The 11,601-nt window shown below is 50.3% G+C and overlaps 1 protein-coding gene across 4 annotated transcripts in view; it reads right to left on the bottom strand.

The window, feature by feature from the left end:
- Nucleotides 1–690: 690 nt before the first annotated feature.
- Nucleotides 691–11,601, bottom strand: part of CRY2 (cryptochrome circadian regulator 2) — a 35,280-nt gene continuing 24,369 nt past the window's right edge. For 2 of the 4 annotated variants that reach the window (XM_032840704.1, XM_032840707.1), the window contains 2 exons: nt 11,395–11,536; nt 691–2,013 (listed from right to left, as the gene is read on the bottom strand). In XM_032840704.1, coding sequence (XP_032696595.1) covers nt 11,397–11,536 — 140 coding nt within the window. In that variant the 3' untranslated portion in view covers nt 691–2,013; nt 11,395–11,396. Of the gene's footprint in view, nt 2,014–10,434; nt 10,593–10,719; nt 11,537–11,601 lie in introns of those variants that run through there. The other 2 variants (XM_032840706.1, XM_032840705.1) reach the window with 2 other exon arrangements.

Genomic DNA, 11,601 nt, shown 5'->3' with positions numbered 1-11,601 from the left:
GCCAGCTTGCCAAGGATGGTGAAGCAGGGGGAGGTGGTCCCGCCAACTTGTACCTCCGGGAAGAGGGCTGTCATCTAACAGGCAGGAGAAGGGAAACATCCTGGTATCTGAAGGCGCTGCTAAACAAATACTGACTCTGGGCCCAAGCCCTCTGGCGTTCCCGATCCCTCAGAACAGCCCTTCCAGGCTCGCTCTACTCCCCTTCTGGCAACAGCCCCCAATTCTCCTTCCTCCAGGCTGGGGCTGGGGGAACAGAGAAGACCCCAACTCAACGCTCTGAAAACACACCATCACCTGGGCCCTGCTTCCCCCACGATTACGGGACATTTCTAGTGAGGGTGACACACATACAACAGGGGGACTCGGAAGGCAGCTCTCCGGCTGAGAAAGCCTGAGGACATCTCAGGAAGGAGCCTGTCAACATGCTGCACAGCTGAGGGAACAGAGGCCTGACCCCAGGGTTCTGGTCCGAGGACAGAGGAGGACAATGAGGGACAGGGCAAGGGCCAAGGGAGTTAACAGCTATGAGGCTGGGAAAGGTCACAGGGAGGTAGAGAGGAAAAGGCCCGGAGGCCAGCTTAATGTTACACATGAGGACAAAATCCAAAGAGAAATCAGCCTCTCAGTTACACACGCACCTGTACACACACACACACACACACACGTGCGCGCGCGCGCACATACACACGCATTGTGGCTCACGTGCAGGCCACAGGGTGGAAGGAAGACTGGCTGTAGCTGACCACACAGTCCTTTTCATTATGTCCTTCTCAACACAGGCCTTTAACAGTGGGAGGGCTGAGGTGGGAGGCCAGGCCAGTCCCGGAATGCAAGGCCTTGGCTTCTCTGGGTCAAACCTCCCACCGGCTGCATCTGGAAGGGTCGATGCGCTGGCTGAGACCTCTGCTTGGACATCTCCCAACGGTCTCTGGCAGTTCCCCCCGAGTCCACCTGCCGGGGTCCTTGGTATCCGGCCACTGGAAGAGCTGACACAGGAGCTTGGATGCTGACCAGTCCCAGGCATTCCCCAGAAGCCTACAGACCACGGGACAGAATGGCGCTCCTGGCTGGGTGTCAGCTGACCTCAGTGCAGCACTGTGGTGTGGCTAGAGGAACCAGGGGGCTTTCTGGCACCAGGAACCTGGCTTCTTCCTTGTGGAGGCACTGAGTCTCCACAGTCAGTGCTGAGGCTGGCGCTCAGCTTCTGAGGCAGGAACAGTAAAAGCTGCAATTCAATTCCTAACTTTAGGTTTTCAGCTCCAGAAAGGCGGGCACTTTTTGGGCTAGCGTCTACAGTACTGTGGGTATGGCACATGAGTCCGGTATCTGAGTGTACCTCCCTGTGATGGCGGCATGTTTTCAGATCTATTTACAGCCTCAGGTTCAGCCCAGATGCCCGAGGAGGGCTCTGGAGGACCCGGTGGCAGGAAATTTTCAGATGAGAAAGAAGCCAGACCAGGTGACTGTATCTGGAAAGCATCTGTCCCCTCCAGCCTGCCCAGCCTCCCGCGTCATAAAGCAGGAACTCAGCAGGGCCCTGGCTGCTTCTAGAATCCCATGCTCTGGACAAAAGCCAGCAATGTTGTCCTCCTGCTCCTCAGTCTGATGTGATGAGACAGGGAGGAAGGGCTCAGGGTCAGGGTGGGGTGGAGCAGGCGCCAGAGTCCCAGCTAGGGTCCTACCACTCTCCTATTCAGACCAGGTAGCTGGCTCCCAGGGACAGGTTTGGCTGAAAGTCACTGCCATGACCTCCAGCCTGGCGTCTGGAGGCTGAGGTGAAGGTGCTACACGTGCTCTCCCAGCCCAAGCCGTGCTCAGAATCACGAGAGTGTACACAGATGCATGCACACGCAAACACGCACACCACTCCTTCCCCGCACACGCGCACACACAAGCACACATGTTCGCTCAGTCTAGTCTCTGCCGGTGATCAGCTTTCCTGCAGGTCGCACTCTGCTGCCGCGGAGGCTGCTCGGGCTCCCAGGCTTCGCTCACGGAGCTACAGCGCTGCCGCTGAAAGACAAAAACAAGTGCAAAAGGGAGCGTTCAGGGCGCTGCTCGGTGGCCCGCGGACACAAACTCCTCTGGCTGCTCCTCTGAGGACACTCAGACCGCGAACCAGGAAGAGCCTGGCGCGAGCGGCACGGGTCTGAGCGCTGGCCCTCGGAGGCAGTGCACAGCACAAGCTCTCCCTGCAGACCCTGGGCGCCTCCTTGGCTCCAGGGCTCAGGGCAGGAGAGGAGGAGGAGGAGAAGGCCACAGGGGCTCCCCGCAGGCCTTGGGTGGTGGGCGCTCTGATAGGACAAGGGCAGTTTTCAAATCAAGGCACAGTGGCTGCTGCCATAGACACTCAGAAAACAAACAGCAGAAGAGAAGCCAGCGGGGGCCAGGAATTGGAAGAGGAAGGCAGTGACCGAGTTTAGAATCAGCAGGTAAGCAAATTTCCACATAGAGATAAAAGGATCCTGGGCACTGCGAGAGAATACCTGGGGGGTGGGTATCACGGAGACACAAGGAGGAGTCATTTTAAATATTTATAACATCCTGAATTTGGAGCAGAGGGAAGAAACGGCCTCATGTCTGAGAACAGAGGACAGGGCAGGCCAGTCGCAATGCTGGGTTGCCTGTTTAAATAGGTCTAGTGTATCTCGGAGGGTACAGAGACCTGAGGGGTTCCAGTAAAGGTTTGTACGTTTAAATGATGTGAGGCAGATGATACTAAGGCTCACTGTACCTAATGCAGTCAGGCACTATACAGTTGTCTTTTTAAAAAGGATTTTATTAATATATTTGACAGAGAGAGAGGGAGACAGAGCACAAACAGGGGGAGCAGCAGAGGGAAAGGGAGAAGCTGAGCAGGGAGCCCGATGCAGGGCTCGATCCCAGGACCTTGGGATCATGACCTGAGTTGAAGGCAGACACTTAACCGACTGAGCCCCCCAGGTGCCCCTATACAGTTGTATTATGGCTGAACTGTGTCCTCCCCCGAATTCGTATGTTAAAGGCCTAACCCCCAGTGCCACATAATGTGGCTGTATTTGGAGAAAGGGTCTTTAATGAGGTAATTAAGTTAAAGTGAGGTGATTAGGGTAGGCCCCAATCCCATATGGCTGGTGACCTTATAACAAGAGGGGATTAGGACACAGGCATACACAGGAAGAAGGCAACCATCTGCAAGCCAAGGAAAGAGGCCTCAGAGGAAGCTTCGAGCCAGCGCCTTGCTCTCAAATGCCGGGCCCTCAGAACTGCGAGAGAACAGACTTCTGTTGTTGAAGTCCCCCAGTCAGTGGAACCTTATTCTGACCGCGCTCGCAAACTAAAACTAAAACAGCTCGTGATCCTGTTAATCCTGAAGATATGGCCTCTAGCTGTACAGACGAGAAAACAGAAGGTAGACAGGACAAGTGGCCCAGGATGACAGCATCAAAAGTCACCAAGCCAAGCCAGGAAACCCAGGACAGACGCCAACACCCGTATTTTCACCACGAAGCAATCTCTCTATCACAGCACTGCTCATCCAGACTTCCAGAGGACACAAAAGGGAACTTTGCGTGGTGGCATGAAGGCCAATACACAACTGAGCAACATGAATAAGTTCAGAATTTAACAGAAGAGGGAACGCGCTCCGCACGGTCATAGACACTGGAGCCAGAGATTCAAAATCAGTCTCCGGACACGGGCAACTCTTTGAAGACAAATGCGATTCTGAAGAAGACCATCTGGATGATGGTAAGTTATCTGGAAGCTAGGGAAAGAAAACGAAGAGCAAACTTAAGGGCAGGTACCTGAATGGGTTAGTACTGAGAGCCTCATTCTTTAACATATGTATTGTTTTCTTTTTTAAAAATATTTTATTTATTTATTTGACAGAGAGAGATCACAAGTATGCAGAGAGGCAGGCAGAGAGAGGGGGAAGCAGGCTCCCCACTGAGCAGAGAGCCCGATGCGGGGCTCGATCCCAGGACCCTGGGATCATGACCTGAGCTAAAGGCAGAGGCTTAACCCACTGAGCCACCCAGGGGCCCCTAATATATGTATTATTTTCAATAAATTTTTCCTTTAAGCTTGTACCATAATAATCAGCTAGCCGTACCGTACCTATAAATAAATGTGTCAGTTTCTAAAGCATACATATGTTTACTGAGACAGGATGTGATATATATTTTACACACAGGTCTCACTCTGACCCCTGTTAAGCCAGAGATAACTTTGCTTCTGAAACTGCAAATTTCAGGACTGGAGAGGGTCCTCTTCCCAATACCTCTGTTTCTTGTGTTTTCTCCACCTTTTGGGATGGGGGAAGATAGAGTGCATACAAATTCCTTAGAACACTAGCTCTTATTCTGCGGTTCTTGGACTTTTTTTGGGTCCAAGGATAGGCTTAAGGGGCGATCCATGAGGGCCTTGAAGGTCGGCGCACATTCTCCTGTGTGAGTAACTACCACTTTCTGGGGGGCTTCCATCCTTTATCTGACTCTCCCAAGCACAGGTAACCCCAATACGGTTTGCAAACCAATGCCTATGTATGGCTGGAAAAAATGTATTACTAAATTAATTTCACTTATTTCCCAATGTAGTTACTAGAAATTTAAAATTATACTTGTGGCATCCATGGTAGATCTGACAGGACTGATCCAGAATTTGAAGCAATGACGTCTTTGTAACTAAGGAGAGAGAAAGCCTCCTCTTTCCCAGATTCTCTGATCAAACACCTGGTGGCCTAATTGTGCAGGCAAACTGTTTAATTGTAGCCAGTGATCTTCATAGCTTCTGGAAAACTTGCCTCTAAGTGCTTCTGATTGTTGCTTATGGAGCCAGGGCTTAGCAACAGAAGGTGACACTGGGTATGTGTTAAGGGACTGATTTCTAGGCTCCCTCTCCCTCTTGACCCTACAAGGGAGGAGACGCGCACTTACTTCATTGGGCAATGGCTCTCTATGGTGGCTGTCCAGGGTCTGCGGGGCCTTTGTGGAAGAGAGGACAAGAGCCCTGCCTTCACTCCTGAGATCACATGAATAATGGATCCACGTGCTTGCTAACAGTAGTGGCTTGCTTTTGGTTAAAAATGCCCTTTTCAGGGACTGGTTTAATTCAAATGCTTAGATGGTCTTTTTTCCAAAAAGCATCAAAAATCCTATCTCTTCTTAGCTGCTCGTTTTCATTACGTTTTCTCGGGGGATGGCCCAAGACTTCCCAGGCCACTAAATGTATAGGAAACACTGTCTGTTAATCAGGTGACTTTGTGAGCATCTTTAATCAAATTTATAAGATTATTTTCTAATATGCTTTGCCTGTCAACTATCTTGGTGATTTTTTTTACACCCCACAGTGAAAATGACCCAGCACACAATCTGTTGATGGCGTTCGCTGAATTCGAATTGGGCTTATAATGATTCTCATGTACTTTAAAGTATGATAATCAAGAGGCTATGTTCTTTCATGTGCAACGCTTCCCTTTTCCATCTGGCATACACTGGTAACGGGCGGGTACTCCAGTCACTACGAGAGCCTAAGATGTACCCTGTCGCCCCCACATCTAAAACCCGAGCAATGCATTTGTCAGCTCAATTATTCTGCATCACAATTCCAACATTTTCCAAAGGATAACAACAAACTCCTGAACTGAGAACATGGGGCACCTGGGTGGCTCAGTCAGTTAAGCCTCTGCCTTCAGCTCGGGTCATGACCTCAGGGTCCTGGGATCGAGCCCCGCATCGGGCTCTCTGCTCAGCAGGGAGTCTGCTCTCCCTGTCCCTCCTGTTTGTGTGTTCTATCAAATAAATAAATAAAATCTTCAAAAACAAAAAACAAAAAACTGGGAACTTAAGCAGCCAGGTGGCTCTAAGGCTAACACTTCAGACCCATGTTGACTTGGGCGAAATTGTGCTATGCGGCAGGCTCAGGGGGAGCTGGCAGTGTGTGGCCACAGACAGGGCCCAGTGATCCAAGTCCCTCCGTGATGGGTTCGAAACCACAAATACAGAACACCATGGTTTGGAAGCACCAGCTTGTTCTGGTGTACAAAGTTAGTCAAAGGCCTAGTCAACTAGTTCCTCAAGCTGCTTGATCGGCAGATAACTAGACAGTTCCTGTGCTCTCGTTCTCAAGCCAGAGCATAAGTCTGCAGAATAAAGGGGCTGGGGAAGGCAGATGAGGCCCTGTAGGAAAGTGACGACAGCAGCACTAAGAGAAAGGGAAGAACAGCTTGGGGGAGGCACCAAGGGAAAAATCAACTCATAAAACACGTGCTGAAAAATCAACCTCTCAATTGTCCGACTCTTTCAACCTGTCATTAAATACAGCAACCCCAGAAGCAGCTGCTGGAACACAAAGTGACTTAACGGTGCCCCCCTCGGTGTACCCAGAGTTAGGGCTACACCACCACCCCCAACCTGTGTGCCAGATGTGAACAAGAAAGCCCAGTCTGTGAGGCCGCCCTGCCCCCGGTCCTAGCCCGGGACGGGTGTGCGTGAAGTGTACGCAGGAGATTGCCTCAGCAGATAAGGGGGTGGAAACTTCGTTTGGAGCCTGTAACCAAGTCTCAGTGTCCAGGACCTTGACAGGGCAGAAGGCTTGCTACAGACTCCCAAGTTAGGAACGGGGAAGAACAGAGGTGCAGCTGGGCCCAGATGGGCCAGGATGGGGTACAAAGCTGGGCTCTCAGCTCCGTCTCATTCCTCATGTCAATGACACACTGTCCCTCCCCGCACCATACAAATCCTACAGCAACAGGGGGGGACGGCAGTCAACCAGCAGCCACTGGGGGGATGGATGGAGGTGGGGAGTGCAAAGGGACACCGCCTGTATCCCAGCTTCTCGTTTCCAGGGTGAGAAGCAGAGGGGCGGCAACTTGGCAGGCAAAGGCTCCCGGGAAGTGAGCAGCAGGACCGCCGTGCACTGGCTGGTCTGGGCGGGAAGCCCGGCCATTGCCCTGTGTCTTGTTTCAGACTGCCCACTGCCTTTCACACACACTGCTTCCCTAAGGATGGACACACAACGGAAGAAGTGCCAAAACGACAAGGAGGAGAGTGCAGGGGTCAGGCTTTTGGCAGTGAAGCTCATGTGCTAACCCAGCTCTGGTGACCGTGGGCAGGGGAGGGGAAGGGAGGGGCGATCCTCTGTCAGGAGCCTTTTGTATTCAGTGGGGCTTCTCTCAACAGATCGCTGTGCACCAGCCAATGGGTAAATGGCTCATGTGAGCTGGTTCCCCATGGTAAAATGTTTGGACCAATAAGAAAAATCTGGACACAATTGGAGGCTAATGGAATCCTGGGCAGTCAGCAGCTTTGGGGCTTATGGGAAAGCCTCTGAAACAGCTATTTGGGGGCTGGCTTATTTTTCAGTTTAGTGAACATTGTACAATAAAACCAGATGCAGAACAGACATCGGTGTGGGTTTTAGGTAAACATGAAACCTACTGATATCAGGGCATGTTTTACACTGTAAATCATGGTCTGCCCTGCGAACTGCCACAAGTCTGAAGCATTAGAAATAACAGAACCACAAAACGATAGAGCTCAGAGCTGAACGGGGCCTCAGAAGGTTCAGGATGGAGCCTTCAGGCTGGTCAAGATTGAGTAGTCCCACTTTACAGATACCTGACAGCGTCTCTTCGAAAGGCTAAGTGCCCTGCTCCAGGACACACAACTAAAAGTGACCAAGAGAAGAGGGGAAAGGGGGCAAGTCTTCTCGGTATAACGTGGTGTCAGCGTAGACCATGTGGGCACAGCTGTGTAGCCCACTCAGCCCAGAGGGCTGTCTCTGACTGACATTAACAATAATACAATCCAAGATGCCCTGAGAAACGTGGGCAAGATGGGAACATGATTTTATTTCCCTGGTGCATTTTACTTGTTCAAAGGCTGTGAATGTATGGTTTTACACTTTCTTCCCCTGCCGGGTATGCTCGATGGGCAGGAAAGGTGACAAGGTGCTCTTGACAGAGAGATCACAAGTAGGCAGAGAGACAGGCAGAGAGAGAGAAGGGGAAGCAGGCTCCCTGCTGAGCAGAGAGCCCGATGTGGGACTCGATCCCAGGACCCTGAGATCATGACCTGAGCTGAAGACAGAGGCTTAACCCACTGAGCCACCCAGGCTCCCTGACGAGGTGCTATTATCACTATTTTGCGGATGGGGATGCTGGACGCTGAGGACCAGGCACTAACAGCGGCAGACAGTGAGACCCCAGTGTCCTCTCTTCTTGCAGGGTTTCCAAAGAACATGTGCCTTCCTCTCTAGTCTGTCTTGTCCTCTGGCCTTCTAGCTCCCACTTCTGAACAATGACCCATGACAAAGCGCATAGTAAACCTTGAGAATCAGTCCTTAAGATCCTAATAGGCCAAAGAATAACTTCCTGGAGGGCAAGGCCAGAGACAGGCTGACTTCTGCACCCTTGTAATGTTTTCATCTGGGGTCACTGCCACCGTTTCCTCTGCAGGCCCCAGACTAATGCCTCCAAAAATGCCAGTTTGATCACTTCACTCTCCTGTTCCAAAATGTCCCCTGGCGTCCAGAGTACACCGAGGATTCACTTGCCTGACATTTAGGACCCTTCCTGATCCAACCCAACAGTAGTCCTCTGTTCTTCTAAAATAATAATGATAACAGTATCTATAATAGCAATAGTGGATACTTGTGAACTTATGAGCCAGGCATTGGGCTAACTTCCTTGTATGTTACCTAGACACTGTTAGCGGTCTACCAGTACCCATACTTCATCACTACCAAAACTTAGATTTTATTCAGTGGCTCATGGGCCTGACACAGACAATGAATCATGATTGGTCTAAGTCAGTGATTCTCAGAGTTCAGTCCCAGAACGGCGGCATCATCAGCTGCTGGGAACTTGTTAGAAATGCAAATTCTCAGGCCTCACCCCAGACCTACTGAATCAGAAGCTCTGGGAGTGGGGCCCAGCAATCTGTGGTTTAACAAATCCTCTAGGGGATTCTACGGCTCACTCAAGTTGGAAAACCAATGGTGTAAACCAATCCTGACAATCCAGATGCCCACTTCCCACACTGGGCGTGGATTTTTTAGTCTGGAGTCATGAGACCAATGTGAAAACCTGGGGGAGCGGTATTCTGGGAAAGCTTTTCTTTTCTTTTAAAAATATTTTATTTATTTATTTATTTAACACAGAGAGATCACAAGTAGGCAGAGAGGCAGGCAGAGAGAGAGAGAGAGAGAGAGGAGGAAGCAGGCTCCCTGCTGAGCAGAGAGCCCGATGTGGGGCTCAATCCCAGGACCCTGAGATCATGACCTGAGCTAAACACAGAGGCTTAACCCACTGAGCCACCCAGGCACCCCTCTGGGAAAGCTCTTAATTTCTTCATAAAGAGGAAGAGAGGCATCTCCTGATAATCTTCTTAATATAAAATTTCAACCCTCACTATGCCCCAACCTTTACTTCCTATCTTCTTACCAACTTTAATTTTTTTCATATCACGTAGAGCCTCTTGACTTTGTTCCTTGTCTGTCTCCTCCACCAAGATGCACCCAAGACGGAAGGCCCTTGTCAGCCTTGCTCGGCATGTCCCAATATCCCAATAAGCATGACAGTGTCCAGCAAACTGTGCTCAAAAACCACGTGTGTGTTTACTGATGAATGAGTGCAGCTGTCTCTGCTATTCCTCTTTCTTGCTTCCTCTTTCTTTCTTGAGGAACTGATGGCTGAGGCTGTGGCAGCCACCTTGAGACCATGAAGCAAGAGAAGTGCAGAAAAACGGGCTCTGACATTGCTGAGCCACCAAGCAATGCCCACCTCAGGGCCTCTTGTTAGGAAGAAAAATAAATCCCTACTTGCTTGAGCCACAGCAGGCAGCTCTCCTACTCCTAATGGCCCCATGCATTCCTACCTGACAGATCTATTTAACAATTGAACCTTTATGACGACGGAATTTAGAGGTGAGGAAATGAAATCTCATAGCAGTTAAGGAATTTATGCAAGATCATGTGATCCTGAAGCTATTTTTCTTGTCCGAAATGCCCTCCTTGTGGCCTAAATCCAACTCACCTTTCAGCCCCAAGTGTAAAGGTCTGTGTCCTGTTCCGTGATCACCCCAACCTACCAATAGCCGGCCTGTGGGAAGCGTGTGCCGTCTAGATCATCGGTCTAGGAATCATAAATTATTTGTATTCTTTTCTAAGGAGACTGTTAAATGCTTGTGGATGGGGATCCTAACACATCTTATATGCTCATGTTCCCTCCTCACACACCTGCTGGCAACAATTTCATTCCGACTTGGATGCCGTTAGCTTCCTGAGCAACTCTGACCCAGACATTTACCCTCTCTATTCTTTGATCTTCTCACCTGAAAATCGGGAGTACCAGCCTGGCAAGCTCCAGATTTTTAAGAGAGAATAAACTTTGCTTAGTATCACAGAGCTAAGAGATAACGAAGAGAGTAGCATCTGAGATACTTAGATACTGGTAGTATCTAAGTAGTATCTAAGGCTGCCAGTGCTTCTAGAACAAGCCAGTACAAATCAGTCAGCACCGTCTATGACACAGAGCCTAGCAGGGTAAAGGGCACGAGCGTCAAACACAGCACTCGAGCACAGACACTCAAACCAGATGGCCCCGCCTGGCCCTGAAATGGAATGGCTGGGAAAAAAGAATTAATTGGTTCCACAGAGAAAAAAAATCACTCTCCAGTCTAATGACACAGGCACGGTGCATAAGGAACACCTGAGATGATGACTCGAAGAGAAGAGGAATTTATACTTCCCCAAGAAAGGCAAGAAAGTCCCTTCCTGCTCTGTGGAAGGAGCCAGTTTTTATTTTTGTTTTTTCATGACACTCAGGGGGCTTCTAAGAAAGCTGAGTGCTGACACGGAAGCCCAGAGCCAAGGCCATGTGGAAGGTGAGAATGAAGGAGTGGCTTTATGAGGCACCGACGATGGGCAGCCAGACCCTACTGGTCCTCAGCTGGGGCTGGGCCTCCCCCCAGTGCACAGCCCTCTGCCTTTCTTTCTTCCGAAGGGGAGTGCCGCCCTCCGCTGGCCTGTCTATGGGACGCAGCCTGTCAGTGGTGGCAGAGGGCCCGGGAGCCTCCTCAGACCCTGCCACGGGCCGATTCTCCCACAGCTTCACTTCCTGGGCTCTGCTTTCTTTTTGTTGGATCTGACTCACTTTGATAAGTAGAAAGAGTCAAAAACTATTCTCTTTCCCTTAGTTGGTAAAAAAAAAAATAAAAAGGCTTTACTTTCAAACGTCCTTTTAAAATTTAGAAGTATGGAAGTCAGAATGGTAGAAATTTAAAGTTGAAATCCAAAGGAAAAAATCATGCAATCCCTACCAGGTTTTAATCTAATTTGCTGGGTTTTAACCTTCAGCTCCAAACCCGTTCCCACCTTCCTTCCCAAAGGTGCCTCTAAGCTGCTGTCACTCACTCTCAGACATCCCTGCTCGGCAGCTCTGGGGCAGGCAACTCTGTCACCCTGGCCCGTTTGCTGAGTTCTTCACCCGGTGGTTCCTCGGCTGCTTCCAGCTTGCGTTTGGGGGACGCTGGGCCACTGGGGAGTGGTCTTGGACCTGTAGGGAAGCAGGTCAAAGTGTCACACGGACTGTGACTAAAGCCAAGATGACCCAAAACTGGG

The sequence above is a fragment of the Lontra canadensis genome, unplaced genomic scaffold (genome assembly GCF_010015895.1).
Source record: "Lontra canadensis isolate GAN:19392208 unplaced genomic scaffold, GSC_riverotter_1.0 scaffold115, whole genome shotgun sequence".
In the NCBI taxonomy this organism is placed as follows: domain Eukaryota; kingdom Metazoa; phylum Chordata; class Mammalia; order Carnivora; family Mustelidae; genus Lontra; species Lontra canadensis.
The sequence above is the reverse complement of the archived record's forward strand: the minus strand, read 5'-3'. Positions and strand labels throughout refer to the sequence as shown.